The following is a 16400-nucleotide window of genomic DNA, read 5'->3' on the forward strand; positions in this document are numbered from 1 at the left end:
GAAATGTTCGGTTGATCGATTACAAGATGTCCCAACCATCCGCCTTTCCTTAGCAAAATGATCAATCATAGTGGGTGTTATGGTTTAGTCAAATATTTCTGACATAAATGAAAGTCAGCTTTGTCCTAATTCAGTAAAAAAAAAATTATCAGAAATACAGTTTTGAATTTGTACTTGATTATAGTTTGAAAGTAACCTTTATCATATATATATATATATATATATATATATATATATATATATATATATATATATATATATATATATATACAGTATGTATATATATATATATATATATATATATATATATATATATATATATATATATATGATAAAGGTATGCGTGTCTGTGTGTTTGTGTGTGTGTGTGTGTGTGAGTGAGTGCAGTCATAAAACATACCTCTGTTTACAAGTATACTACAGTTTTACTTTAGTCATTTTCAAGCTAATGTCAAAAGTAAAATATAAAAAAAGTATAAGTATAAAAAAAATAATTGAAGGGCTAGACAAAATGTTGCCTTATCTTGTCCAGGCCTAACTGAAACATGGAAAAAGAATAGGAAACTGTGAACTATTAAAATTATGTCATTATTCCCATATTTAAAATCAAATTTCCTTTCGGAGAACGTATCTGCTAAATCGTTTCCAATATTTCATTTCTATTCTCCAATTCTGCCATTCAATAATTCTCGTATTGATCTCAAAATTGGTTTGAATATCTATTTTTATCTGACACATGTGACAATTGTTTATATTTTGCACGTAAGATATATTCACGAATATAATCTACATTTTCTCACTAGTTCTTCTCTAAGTAAATCTGGGACTCGCACTTATTTTACACAAATGAGAAAGGGGAGAAAAATAAAATACGATGACTTTACACATTTTATCGATATACAGTATAAACACACGCCACCATTTCACTGGTGAACATTCAATAACACATTTACAAATATACGTGCGGTGGTAAGTACATATGATATATATATAGTAAAATATATTTATCAAAATACACATTTTCCTTCAATGCTGTCTTTGCTTCAATGTACCTTGAAAAACTTGTTAAAACTTCTAACTGAAGTAGTTAAATGAATTACGCGAATCAAAACTGCATTCTGGAACTGAATTATAAATCACACCCTGTATAAATATTCAGTAAAAATGAGTCAGAACACCTTTCTTCAGCTTGTCAAAATCAACCTTTTAGACACCGAACCAGTTCAAGGGGAATTGTAGCATTCCCCCTTGCTGAATTCTGACCAGTATTCACACTCCTTTCAAAGTGGAATAATACGATAATGACGAGATGAGGTTCTTGCCGAAATATGGTTGAATTCACTTCGGTTGCGACGTAAACACTAATCAGCACGAGACTCACTTCCTTCACCATCTTCCACCGTGAGTTCTTTCGAGCGTTCCTCTCGCGTGGACTGTAAAATTCGAGGCCAGACACCAGACGAACGCGACGAGATAAATAACATTTGGAAGACAAAGGGGGTCTGTCCCTGACGTACCATTCGTCTGCATGGCCGCTGGATTCTCCCCTTTGAAAAGAAAAAAAAAAAACAACACAGAAACCTCAGACAGAAGTATGGATGACAAAAACGAAAAATGGCTTAAAGGTAACACTAGATTCTGGTGATATTTAATCGGAGAGGGGTTGTGGGGGGGGGGGGGAAGAAAAACGCTGGAGGTACAGCAGGAGACATGATGGAATTTGGGAAGAAAGATTTTGGAAAAGAAGAGATTTATTCGTAGGTCATGGAGGCTTTTAGAAGAGACAGTAAGGAGTTCGTATCCTTAATGTTAGGACTATAAAAGTTAGGAGTTTATATCCTTGACGTTAGAAGGACTATTATAGTTAGCATTAACACATTGATTACTAATATCACCAGTACAATTTAAACCAAATATTTTCACCAAATTAGGGTTTCCAAACACAGGAAAATGAGAAAAATAAATTCAATCTAAAAACATCTCTTCACCTTTACACTTCAATGGTTGGGTATGTTGCGAAATGTACAGATATTTTCAAATAAAATTATTACTAAACTCCCACTGAACTGTAGGCTTTCAAACAGAGATCAATTTAGTTAAAAGCGTCAGAAGTGATCATATTATTTTAACACATACGTATTCAGTTGCACATCGAGTATAATTATGCCTATTTTTAAAAAATAATTTGTGTGTAGAAATATCTGCTTTTTCATAAGGCTTTTGACATAAAACTGAATTATCATGAAGGTCTCATATTGCCATCATATTTCATCGATATTTATATGTATGTGTATGTGTGTGTATATATATACATATATGTATATATTTTTTATTTATATATATGTTGTATATATATACATATATATATATATATATATATATATATATATATATATATATATATATATATATATATATATATATATATATATATATATATATATATATATATATATATATATATATATATATATATATATATATATATATATATAGCGCTTACCACAGGAAAATAACGGGCAGAAGTTCAGTACCAAGCGTTTTCACGTGTTGTTTATTCATGCAGGCCTGTCATTTTCCCGTGGTATTCGCTTATATACTGAAGCCATGTGCATCTACTGCGATTTTTTAAACATTACGATATCCAAACATTACGACAGAAAATTCTACGAAAATTCATTTGTTCAATTTGAAGAGAAACTTGAGAGGAAAATATAGTGTTTTTTTAGGCGAGTCAGTACAGAAAAACATCAGTTTACCAACCGAATTAGAAAAGAAAAAAATGTAAACTTGCAGAAGTAGATCATTTCCTTAAATGATACCTACCTTCCAGCACGTGAAGTCTGAGGGTTGCAACGGTCGTATTCGAAGGGGCGCAGGAATAGTTGCCAGAATCTGATGGCTGTGCGTTCTGGAATTATTGATAATGATAATTTAGCTCAAAATAATAGTGATGGTTATGGTAAAAATAGTAATGGTGGTTATGTAGATGACGATGTTACAGAAAAAGAATTCTATAACGGTTGCAAAGGACTGAAATTAGTGAATGAAAGGACCACTGGTTACTACACCTTTTTCACCCTCAAATTAACAAAAAAATTAACTTATTTTAAAAAAGTTGACGTTCATATTAAAAAAAATTTAACATCATATTAAAAAATCTAACTTTTTAAAATGAAGTTCAATTTTTTTAATATGAAAGTCAACTTTTTTAAAATGAAGTTCAATTTTTTTAATATGAAAGTCAACTTTTTTAAAATGAATTTTTTTTTTATTTGAGAGTGAAAAGGTGTAGATAGGAATAAGTTTTAGTGGAGGAGAAAAGGGGTCATAGAAATCCATTTACGCGAAAGAAGAAAGAACATTCAAATAATAACAGGGATGAAAGAATAGAATTCATGGAATAACAGCCAAAGTAACAGTAAAAGAAAGATGAAAACCGAAGCATTCAATTGGAATACGAATGTGCTTTGCAGGGAGAGAAAACAGATTTTCTTTTGGATGGTGAATATAGAGAATAGTTACAGAACAGTACAGAATACCAGAATATGTGACAAAATGCCGAGACGCCGCCTGAAGGGTACTCAATCTTCTTTAGCTGGAAAGACAAATTTGAAAGATTGTTGAACTTGAAATTGGAAGAGTTCAGAAACGTTTGCCGGTGATTTAAAGAAATAAATTGAATGTTCAAGAAGGAAAGGACACATAGAGTTGATGGGATTACAGTTGAGGTGTCTCGTAGCGAGATTGAAAGACCTGACAGTATAATTGAATAAACGGTATAATTGAGTAGCTGACCGTGGTTAGTAAGACACATTTCGGTGCGGAAAAGTTCTTATGAATGTAAGAGAGAAATGTTAGATTGTCCATTTATATTTGTATGGGTGAAACCATTGCACGACAAATGGAGGGTTTGGTTGATTGAGACAGAAAACTATTTTCTTAAGGAAGAGAGAATATGGATGTGCAGAATGTTGTACTCAAACAAAAGAGAATTTCTATGAAAAGTGTGTCAGGAATCAGTTTTGTGAGAGAGGGGAAAACTGACTACGATGCACAAGGACATAGAAAAAATTCACAATTGCTTTATTAGATATATATGAAAGGTATCGTGAATGCTGCAGAGAGCATAAATTGGAATACTACAATATTCCTACTTCCTTGCTTGTCTGCTCTGTGCAATATCAGAGCCATGGATGGTTTGAAAGAGGTATTGGAAAGAAGAGGCCTTAACATCCAGGAGGCGAGAGTGTGAATGCAAGTTTAAATACACACACACACACACACATTATATATATATATATATATATATATATATATATATATATATATATATATATATATATATATATATATATATATATATATATATATATATATAAAATGCATATGAATTTTTATCACATCACCGTGTCATTTTATTATATTTAAAAACATTAAGCTACAAATTTCGTTTGATACCCAATTCGCTCTGCCTCGGAAATAATACTGAAGGGGAATTATATCTGATAAGCGTTCATCGGTTATCAATCATAATTTCCCTTCGGTATTATTTCCGAGGCAGAGTGAATTGGATATTAAACGAAATTTTTAGCTTAAAGAAATGTTTGTGTGTATATAAATAAATAAATAAATAAATAAATAAATAAATAAATAAATAAATATATATATATATATATATATATATATATATATATATATATATATATATATATATATACACGTATATATATATATATATATGTGTGTATGTGTGTGTGTTCGTGTGTATGGGCACATATGCGCATGTGTCAAAAAAACTTCACCACCTTACCTGTATGAGGAGATAGCCAGTAGTAGTTTTCCCTCTCTCCGTTAGTAGAGTAATACCTCCTCTCGGTGAGTCATACTCAAGTGTCTGGCAATGAAGTAATTGACAAAATTATAAATTGCACATACATCGCGATTAAACTGGAATATGCTTTACATATGAGTAGTTTTCAAAAAAAAAAAAAAAAACGGATTCATCTAAGCTTGTATGAGGAACGCTACACATTCGTTTCATTTTAGTCTTCCCTCCTCACTTCTTTGTGTAACTCTGATATTTTGTTGGTAATTTTCATAGGTTAAATTCTTTAATAATTTTGGTAAAAAATTTATCCATGGAGTGAATTCAGAGTGAAGCTGATTATTAACGAGGTTTTAGGTTGAGGCTGCTAACCCCATGCCCTATTCCACCCTGGAGACGACCAACCACAGTCGACTACTACTACTGTACTTGTCAAACTCACTGCTTCAACTAAGGCAAACTAGGTTTAAAAGAGCCATGTCTAAATCGATTTGCCCCGAGTGTTCTAACCTTAGAACTAAGAAAAATATTATAATAATTAAACTAAAAAAAAATAAACTTCCTGTTTAGAGTGATGCTGAGAAGTTTTATGCCTTGAAGGTTCATGCACCTCAAAAACATTCATTTTCACCTGGACTAATAATCTGACTTAATGCTCTTAGCACTCACTGCTTACGTGTCGTCTTCATGCAGACTTTGCCTGTAAATATTCTTTCCTGGTAAAGTGACTAAATTTTTTACTTCTGTTTATTATTTATGAAATGGTTCCCCTGCGATAATTTTGACCCTTGCCCATATTTTCCATCTTAACTTTAAATGAAAGTCTAAGTTCATCCTTGTTTAACGTTTTTGTCATTCATCTAGAACCACGTGCTGAACCATTCCTTTCAATTGTATATACCCTCTATTCTTATTGTTGCGTCATGCGATAATGATCAGCTATACATCCAGCCACTCAGTTAACCGCCATTACATCCATCAACTTGACCTATCTATTCTTTAATAATACAAATATAAACAAAATTTTTTCATCGTCATTTTTCTCGCCCAAGTACGATCACGCATATTCTTCTTTATGTTCTTGTTTGAAGGCACACTCCCAACAATCAACCTTCTTTCAGAAAACATTTACAAAATGCTCGAACTCTCTCATTCACCTTTCTAAAACCCAGCCACTTACACACTCAGTCTCCCTCAAGAATTTTCTCTTTTACTTCCATTCTTTTCCATTCTTGAGCTGAATACACGTAATATTGTCAGTTGATCTCCGAGTCTTAGTTCTGTCCACGCAGTCAGCTGCCTTATACATTTTTATTCCTCGTCCTTGTTCTATTTCTAGCGTAACAAGTGCCACTCCTTTCCTTACGCTAATCATCTGGCAATTTTCTACACCCTCCCTTTTCATATTTCTTCCAATAAGGGCATTCAGCGTTTTTCTCTTTTTATAAAGAAATCTTTCACTGTTCATTAATTTCTTCTCTTCTGTTCCTCATCTCTGTACGATCAAAACTCTAAGACTTGGTTTGTTTCTCCCAAAACTTAAGCAGCATGAATGGGTATTTTGCCTCAAAGCATATGCCCTTGGCCTTGTTATGACTTCCTCTAGATAGATAGATAGATAGATAGATAGATAGATAGGCAGGTAGGTAGCTAGAGATTTGCCTTGTTATTGTGAAACAAGCTGACACATTCCGAAGGCTCACTTTTGGTTTGTTTCTCCCAAGACTCAATCAACATGAATGGGTATTTTGCCTCAAAGTATATGTCCCTGGCCATGTGATGCCTTTCTCTAGATAGATAGATAGATAGATCGATAGATAGACAGACAAAGATTTACCTTGTTATTGTGAAACCAGCTGACACATTCCGGAGGATCACTTTTGGTTGGTTTCTCCTAAGACTCAAGCAACATGAATGAGTATTTTACCTCAAAGTATATGTCCCTGGCCATGTGATGCCTTCTTCTACAGTAGATAGATAGATAGATAGATAGATAGATATACAGATAGACAAACAGATAGATGGAAAGACAAAGATTTACCTTGTTATTGTGAAACCATCTAACATATTCCGGAGGATCAGTTTTGTGAGCGATGACGCAAGTGAGGTTGATGGTGGATCCCACGTCCACGTACAAGTCAGGCGATCCGATGATCTCCGCTCTGGCAACGGCTGGGGAGAAGAGATAAGGATTATCAGTATTATGGAAAGCACTGTTACCCAATAATTGCAACTGCATCGTCGTCTTTGCAACTGCTACGTTATCCTCAGGCGAGATCTATGAGCCAAAATATTTTTTAATTGCGTGGGTGGAAGGAGGCGGCAGGCGGTTCATTTTACTCAATTAAAACTCTTATGTACTTGCACCATGTAATTCAATTCTATTGAAAACTTGAAGTCATAATTGGGGCATAAAAGTGGGTACAGTATAATTGCGAATGTATCGCCTGCAGTGTCCTTAATTGATAGTTTATTTCTCTTATCTTTATTTTCTTTTTTTATGTCTTTAATTTCTTTCTATTGTTGTTTTTACCTTTTCTTTCATTATTTTCATTCTATGCATCCTCATTTTTTTAGATACTATTTTATTTTATTTGGATTAAGATTATTATTCAGTATGTCTATGATTTTAGTTGGTTTATCTTTTTTTAATTTTTATGTTCAGTGTTTCATTTTCTATTGTTGTTTTACTGTTTTGGTAAATTTTTAAATTATTATTACGTTTATTATGTTGCATATTTTTATTTAGGATTTTTTGTCATATACATGTACAGTGTATGTGTGTGTATGTGCGTGCATGTCTATGTATAGTCGTGTGTGTGTGTATATATGTATGTGTGTGTCTTCACCCAGCAGTGATACAGTACGTACACCAGATTGCCAGATAATTAATTTAGTTTTTAGGCCTACGGAAGCAAAATGAGTGTTGATGAAATTGATGAAAATTGCTCTTACCACTCCGCCATCACCAGAGATTCGAAACTTGATCCTTTTACTGTGGGTTGGGTTTCATACTCTTCTATTGTCCATCCTTTTATTTTTATTTTTATTTTTTTTTTTTTTTTGTTACTTTAACCCCACATATTTCCTCTCCATTTTCCTATATCAGCTCTCTTTTGGTAATCACGTTCATTCTCATATTGCCTTGTTGTCATTGGTTATCTCGGAAAGGGGATCTAGAAACATATTCAAATTAATGCTTCTAAGAAACAATTTATGCTTTCCATACCTCGTCTATCTTCCAGGTCAGTTCGTCCCTGCTTTGACGAGCTACGTATCCCATTTTTTTTTTAAGGTTTTGAGTTTTCCAGTCAAAGCGTCTCAGTTTTTTGGTACTTTATAACATATCAAAATTGCAGCTGTCTGCGTTGTCAGATTTTCCAACAGAATTTCCACCAAAGATGAGCTAATTAGTAGCTCTGAATAATGTTAAAAAAAATGGCTTACGCCAGTTCGTCAAACTAGAGGACGAATTGTTTATTTCTGTAGAGATTTCAGTTCAAAAATCTCACTTTTACCAGTGTTGGCTGCCTACGTCGCTTCAAATTGCTCAGAACCTAAATCTGCAGGTAAAAATTGTTTGCATGATGTCAGTTACTTCCTCCACATCAGTTATTAGAGCTTCATATTGGGTTATTCGTTCCTGTTTTGAGTATAACTCTTGTGTTTGGGTTAGTCTTCTTTTGCCTATCTCTTAAAGATTATATTAAATCTATGGTAATCAGTTTGATAAATTCCCACTCTCCTTTTGTCTCTGGAAACCCTTTCTGTCTACCACAAGGTGTCTTATTTCTCAGTGTTCTATTCAACTCAGGGAAAGAATTCCTTTGCATCGAGTCAACTCTTCCCTAGGGTGGTATACAGAGAGGGTAGGCAGGGATATTCAGTTACTTTGGGGGTGTCCAAGGCGGGTGAAGGGCATCCCCCCCACCTGCCAGGTCAGGGTACGGCGCCCTAAGTTAGGTTAGGAAAGTCAGGTCTGGTTAGGTCAGGACACGGCATCCCAGGAAAGGTTAGGATCTCTCACGCCGACCCCTGTCTCCCTGCCCTGCATGTGCTCCCTTCCCTAGTTCCGCGAACCACATGCATCACTGAGTGTGCGTCACTTCCCTCCTGTCGGCGAGCTTTTGAATTCTCATCACACTTCTGGTTTTCTGGTCTTTTGTATACTGGTTTCTTTTAAGGGGTAGGTGTAATCATTTCCTTTTTTCTTATTTCCTGGTTTAGTTTTCTTTAGGCTTATATTAGAAAAGGACATTATGTTGAATACAGATAGATAGATAGATAGATAGATAGATATAAATCGCAGAGTTTAGAGTGCTCTGATACTCATTTTATTTTATTTTATTTCTTGTAATTGAGACAAGTATGGGAATAATTATCGATGTTTCCGCCTTTGTGTCTTTATACAAACAAGAAGAAACCTTGTTTGTGGACCTAGATCTTCTAGGTTTAACTTTCGAATAATGTCTGCGAATTCCCTCCAGTATTTTTGAAGGTCGAGATAAAATGAGATTTGTTATTACTTGACAAAGTTTCTTTTTATGGGCAATTAAGAAGACAGATGTTACGGCAATTTGGTCATCTTCATCTTTCATTGTGTCACTGATGGCGCTTTACATGTAAAAACGTTATAATTGAGCCTTCGATCGTTAATATTCCATATTAATGAGCTATTTTTAGATTTGCCTCCAAGTTAATGGTTCGACTTGCTTAATGACCAAAATGTTTGTTCATTGAGTTCTCTTTTTTGTTCCGTGCATTCTTGCGTTTATCGTTACTTGAATGTAGGATTTAATAATCAGATATAAAAATCTTGATTATCGTACATCCAATAAGAATGTGTGCTTTCAGTTTTTAATCTTCCATGAGAAAAACGCTTCCAAAATTCAAATAAATTCTTCTTTTTCTCCGTTTCAACGAACTGAACGATTCAGTGCACAATATAAGTTGCAAAACAATAACCTCTTGAAAAATTAATCATTAGCATAAAAACTGCATTATCTTTCATCACAGGCAAGATGAAGATGAAGTAATATGCTTAGAAATTAGTTTCCTCTTTTTACCAAATAGTTCTGAAAGAAAGCTAAAATAATAAAATAATGCAAAAAAAAAACTGGAAAGCTCATAAACATTACCATCAAATCTCGTTACTTGCTGTACACATTGAAGTCAAGTACTTACAAATTCCGTTTCTCCTCTTACGATACAATTTCGAAACAAAGCTAAAATAATGAGATATGCAAAAAAAATGGAAAGCTTTCTAAGAATGTGAATCAGATCTCCTCACTTACTGTATACATTGAGATGAACAACATACGTCGTGACGGGCTTCGTAGACACCTGGCACTCATAGTTGCCAGAATCGCGCTCCTGGGCGGACTTGATTTTCAGTATCCAGTCTTTGGATCCCTGCGAATGAATGACCTGGTAACGCTGGTCGGTTGTGTACGTGTATCTCCCGACTGTCAGGATGTGGAGGTCTCGCTGTCTGATCCAGGAAACCTAGTGGTATATAATAATAATAAAATAATAATAATAATAATAATAATAATAATAATAATAATAATAATAATCGTCATTAAAGGAAGAGTGTAAATGTAACTATTTTATAAAGTGAACCGTATTTTCATGTTGCAAAGGGAGACTCTCATTATCATTACTATTTTTTCTTTTATCATGAAAAGACATATATCACTTGTCCCCCTTAACAGAAAGTGCAGTTTTTAATCTTAGGCATTCACGCAGAATCTTTTTCTCTCTTCAGAGCGTATATTGCACTTTTGTGGTAACCTTATCACAATATTTCATTTTTAGTGGCATGAATCCATGGCCCACTTCTATTATTTAATCATTTTGTTACCTCCTTGCGTCTTCAATAGTCACTTCTACCAGCATTCTCAAAAAAACACCGTAAGGAAAATTTTTCATTTTTTCCCTCCCTCTTCCTTTCCACCACCTCCTTACAATTGGTTCAACGTTATTCTCAGCGCTGAGTGACCTCATATGTCCCAGCGCTTGGTCTTGGGCTAAATTTTATATTATAATTACAGTTATCACTCCGTCAGTGCTGGAAAAGTATTTTCATTTATTTAGACCCAACATTTGATTTAGTTGAATGTTTTTGAGAAAGCAAGAAACATAAATAGTACTTAGCCTAAATTTTATATTGCATTACAATGATCACTCCAATAACGCTGGAAAAGCATTTTTAGTTATGTAGATCCAACATTTGATTCAGTTGAATGTTTTTGAGAAAGCAAGAAAAATAAGCAGTACTCACACTTTTGTTAGCCAAGTTGTGAACGAGGCAGTGAAGATAAGCGGACTGGCCTGCCAAAAAAGACACGTTCTTGGGAGTGGCGGCATCAAAAGTAGGATGGGAAGGATTCCCTTGGCCTCCCTCGACATACCCTGAGCCTAGATCCAGGAGTGGTTTGATGGGCTGCACGGGACTACTGCTACTGCCGCTGAGGTTGACCTCCAGCTGTCTCCAAGATGATCCTCCGATGCTGTTGCTGTTACTCCTGCTCGTTCTGCTGCTTGGGTGATGGGGATGCTTTCTGTGGAACTGCTGTTGTTGCTTGCCATCAGAGTCTTGTTTATATGGGGTTTGAAGCGATGGGCTGTAGACGATGGATGCTCCTGAAAAACGGGATAATAAGAGAAATGAAAAAGAGAGAAAGAAATTGACAAAGCTGCGATAAGAAAAGACATAAATGAGCATCATTTTTAACAATCTTATTTATATGAGGTTTGAAGTGATGGACTGTACATGATGGCTCCTGAAAAACAGGATAATAAGAGAAATGAAAAAGAGAGAAAGAAACTAACGGATCATCATTATCAAAAGACCTTAACGGAATAATGAACATAAACACCAAAACCAATCAGAATATCTTTTATATGGGGTTTGAAGCGATGGACTGTACACGATGGCTGCTCCTAAAAAACAGGATAATAAGAGAAATGAAAAAGAGAGACAGAAACTGACGAAGCTGCGATAAGAAAAGACATAAATGAGCATCATTTTTAACGATCTCATTTATAAGGGGCCTGAAGTGATGGACTGTAGACGACAGATTCTCCTGAAAAACTGAATAAAAAAAAGACATTAAAAAGAGAGAAAGAAACTGATGAAGCTTTGCTAAGCAAAAACATAAATGGGCAGCATTATTAAAAAAAAAAAAATTAACACACTAATGAACATGAACATCAATACCAACGAAAATCTCGTTTTATATTGGGCCTTAAGTGATGGACTGTACACGATGGATGCTCCTGAAAACAGGATAATAAGAGGGATGAAAAGGAGGGAAAGAAACTGACGTAGCATCAATATAAAAAAAAAAACTTAACACACTAATGAACTAAACACCAATATCAGTCAGAATTTCCTTTATATGGGTTTTGAAATGATGAACTGTACACAATGGATGCTCCTAAAAAAACAGGATAATAAGAGAAATAAAAAGAGAAAATGAAGTTGACAAAGTTGTGATGAGAAAAGACATAAATGAGCATCATTTTTAACAATCTCATTTATAAGGGGCCAGAAGTGATGGACTGTAGACGATGGATGCTCCTGAAAAACAGAATAAAGACAAATAAAAAACGATAGAAAGAAACTGACGAAACTGCGATAAGAAAGCAATAGATAAAAATCATTATTAAAAAAAGCTTAACATACTAATGAACGTGAACATCAGTATAAATTAAATCTCGTTTATAAGGGGCCTGAAATGATGGACTGCAGACGGTGGATGCTCCTGAAAAACAGGATAAAGACAAATAAAAAACGATAGAAAGAAACTGACTAAACTGCGATAAGAAAGAAATAGATAAAAATCATTATTAAAAAAAAAAAGCTTAACATTCTAATGAACGTGAACATCAGTATAAATTAAATCTCGTTTATAAGGGGCCTGAAGTGATGGACTGTAGACGATAGATGCTCCTGAAAATAAAGAATAAAATGACATAAAAACGATAAAAATGAAAATAACGAAACTGCGATAAACAAAAACAAAAATTAGCATCGGTATTAAGACTACTTAACACATTAATGCACATGAACATCAGTGTCAATTAAATCAGACTAACTATGAGAACTGCCTAATTGCAGGGTTTACAGTTAAATTTAAACAGATATTGTTTGGTTCATGTGAATTTGACAAATAATGTTTAATAGGAACTCAGATGTACCCTTATTTTCCTCCACAATTTAACTCTTTCTCTTTGTTTATAATAATAATAATGGCTTACATAACCAAATCGTATCAGCTCCTCATTAATTTATGCATTGTAATAAAGAATAAATATATAAATATAACAAAGGGAAACAAAAGCCCTAACATTGCACCTGTTTATTCCCTCATGATTACCGGTGTGTATATATATATATATATGTATCTATATATATATATATATATATATATATATATATATATATATATATATATATATATATATATATATATATATATATATATATATATATATATATATATGTGTTTATGGGTGTGAGTATGTCTGAATATGCAGTATATATGTGTATATATATATATATATATATATATATATATATATATATATATATATATATATATAGTGTGTATGTGTGTGTTTGTGTGTGTGTGTATGTGTGTGAGCAGTGTATATTCACTTTTGTGTTTTCACTTTTAAGGCCTTTTCCGTTTTAGATATTACGCTTCTGATTTTCAGCTAGAATTTCAGAAGGAAGTTTCACACTCTATATTCCAAACTGTGATTCAGATAGTAGATTAACAACTGCCTCCAGAGCACACCAATTCAGTGCAGCATGAAAGCCCTATAAACGTGGGTGACTTACATCTAAACATATCAAAATCCATTAAAGTTAGATCTAGCCAAAACAAAAATATGTTCTCAGTTATCCAAATAACTGCAGAATCTCTCTCGGTATTAACTTAGCGAAGAAGGGATGAAAGGGTAAAATTAGGTATTATGCAATATAAGAAAAAACAATACTGAGTTTGTACTTATTTTATTTACATATGGTTTCATTTTGGTCAGCTGTGCGATTATTAACTCATAATGAGGCTCATCATACCTACAGTTAAATTCGTGAATGTTTCCATACTTCAGAAGGATGCACAATGTCAGAATTGCTAGTCATTGAGATCTACACAGCCATTGTCATTACCAGTCTCTTTTAACTTTGTCAATACTCAGAAAGATGCATCTGTTTCTTCAAGGTTTGTGAATAAATACTTTCTAGTCTCAATCTTATGTTTTACTGGTCTCCTTTTAACGTTGTATAAGCAAGTCGCTTGTTGTGTTAAAGCTTTTCTCTTGTTCTGAATTAATGTGCTTTTTATTGACCAAGTACTGTAACTGACATTCCCGAACACGAGTTATTAGGGTTTTAACGCGTGAATTTTTCCTCCGTGAAAAGAATATTTCCATGAGCAACTCTCCTACAGTAGGCTATCTTGTTCTATCCTCGATATTTCCTTACAGTTTTATTCTGCAATCCGTCACTCAAGAAGGGAGTTAAAAAGCTCAGCTTTTCACATAACCCTTTCACCTAGACTTTTCCTTAACCCGTCCTTTACAATTTGGGAGAAACAAAACTAAAATCGGACAAGCGCGACAAGGTCGAAAAGTGCTCTGAATACGAATAAGTTTTCAGTCTTATCGACAGGTCGGTTGCCTCGTTCATAAGGTCTAAATTTTAGTATTCGTGGAAAGAGACAAGCGAATACTTTCAACCGCAGAACCAATCACCGCTTTTGTTTACAATGACGTCACAACCATACGGCCTCTTTCCTCTTTCCCGATATATTTCGTGAGAATTTCTTTGCGTGTCGTGCCTTATGCACCGATTACTGGCATTAATTTGTGTTGTATGTCGTTCTAAATATATCCAACAATGAATAAAAAGGCTATTGAATCGTTTGATAGATCAGGAGGGTCGGTTCTGTCGAGTCATCGTGTGGGAAAACGAAAATAAAATAAAAAGAAATTTTCAGCGATGGAATGCAATTTCGCTCGTCCTTTCTCTCTCACATCTGTTCCGAATTGAACCATATCGATGATCCTTTGCCTTTGTTAGATTTCAGTGGCAGCGTAACAACATCGGTGTGTGTGTGTGTGTGTCGTGATTATGGAAGAAAGGGAGGTGAAAGTGCCGTATAAGGGAAAGAGAAAGCTTCACAGAGGAGGAGTAGCGACGATAGTGGTGATGATGACGAAGCTAGTGATGGTGATGAAAGGGGTGGTGCAAAAATTTCATTAGTTTTCAATGATCGAACAACTGTGTGTGTTAAGGTAGCATAGGGTAAGCTGCACCATTAAAGAAGGCAAACAATTCGTGTTTATTTTAATAGCGCAACATGTGGCAGTGCTGCTGATAGTGATAGTGATAGTGATAGTGATAGCGCCTACAGTGGCATTAAATATTGCAAGGGCGAGGATATAGCGTTTCAAAGGGTAAGAAATGTATTGCAAAGAAAAAGACGAGAGGACACTCTAGCAGCAAAGGCAACCAGTGACTTAATCAATAATGACCAAAATTACTTTCCTACCCAATATTCTGTCACTGACGGTGATACTGTTACTGCTTGGAGTAGCACAAAGCGGTGCCTAATTTCATTCCTAAGCGCTCTTGAAAGTTATCTCAGTGACGTCTGTGGCGCCCAACTTGTGGGAGAGGAAGCCCGTTGCTCTCCATAAGCTATTGTTCAACAAAGTGGAGGTAGGAAACTCACACTTAATACCCAGTATTGTCGTTTGTCTAGTAAAATCTTTTAGTTCGTCAATAGAGTGTTTAAAATTGAACAGAAAAATATTTCAACTCAAAATAAGGGAGATCTTTTTATATATCAAAGACTATGTATAGTATTTATGGTACATAATTTCCAGATTGAAGGTATTGCTTGTACCTTTAATCATTGTTCTGATTATATAGTTTATCCCTCTCAGCTTTATGTCTCCATGTTTTTTTTACTATGCTTATACATTTTTTTTTTATGAAGCTTTTGCTAATATCAGTATTTTGAAATATTTCTCTTGGCCGAATAATTCATTTGTTCAGTTATTTGCCCCTCATAAAGCCCTTCCCCCTAGAGTTGCATTCAAACTATTATAATTCTTCGTTGAATGTTCAATTTCACAATTAATTAGATAATTTTTGTATTCTATTCCAGTAATGCCAAAGAAAGGCATTAGTACCATTGAGACAACTGACTACTTAGTTACAATATCTAAGCTAGAAATTACTTTTACTGAAGCAGGATTCTCTTTACAGGAATAACAGGTGCCACTTCCTTCCCCGAGCCATTTCGGTTTATGCGCCTGAGAATATTGCGGTTGATGATAATTTGTACTTTATAAGTTGCCTCACAGCTTAAGGCTTGAATGAGCTTTCTCTTCTCATAAATATTTTCTCACAATCTCATTACATAAGACGGGATTGAGGCTATGACTCGGGATATATTGTAAGTCGTTTAAATAGGGCATTGTTTTCGAGGAGAATATGCATGGTAAATATGTATTGCCTCGATGTGATAATGGTTCGGTAAATCAAGAT

At 34.3% G+C, this 16400-nt stretch overlaps 1 protein-coding gene and 1 long non-coding RNA gene across 2 annotated transcripts in view; one reads left to right on the forward strand and one right to left on the reverse strand.

The window, feature by feature from the left end:
- The window catches only part of LOC136850726 (uncharacterized), a 111238-nt gene that overhangs the window by 72308 nt on the left and 22530 nt on the right, over positions 1-16400 (forward strand). The gene's annotated exons all lie outside the window — the stretch shown is intronic.
- The window catches only part of LOC136850724 (zwei Ig domain protein zig-8-like), a 26088-nt gene continuing 10566 nt past the window's right edge, over positions 879-16400 (reverse strand). The window contains exons 2-7 of the mRNA XM_067124593.1: positions 11112-11473; positions 10123-10333; positions 6870-7000; positions 4814-4897; positions 2827-2911; positions 879-1547 (exon numbers count right to left, since the gene is read on the reverse strand). Coding sequence (XP_066980694.1) covers positions 1387-1547; positions 2827-2911; positions 4814-4897; positions 6870-7000; positions 10123-10333; positions 11112-11473 — 1034 coding nt within the window. The 3' untranslated portion in view covers positions 879-1386. The remainder of the gene's footprint in view (positions 1548-2826; positions 2912-4813; positions 4898-6869; positions 7001-10122; positions 10334-11111; positions 11474-16400) is intronic.

The sequence above is a fragment of the Macrobrachium rosenbergii genome, chromosome 22 (genome assembly GCF_040412425.1).
Source record: "Macrobrachium rosenbergii isolate ZJJX-2024 chromosome 22, ASM4041242v1, whole genome shotgun sequence".
Taxonomy (NCBI): Eukaryota; Metazoa; Arthropoda; class Malacostraca; order Decapoda; family Palaemonidae; genus Macrobrachium; species Macrobrachium rosenbergii.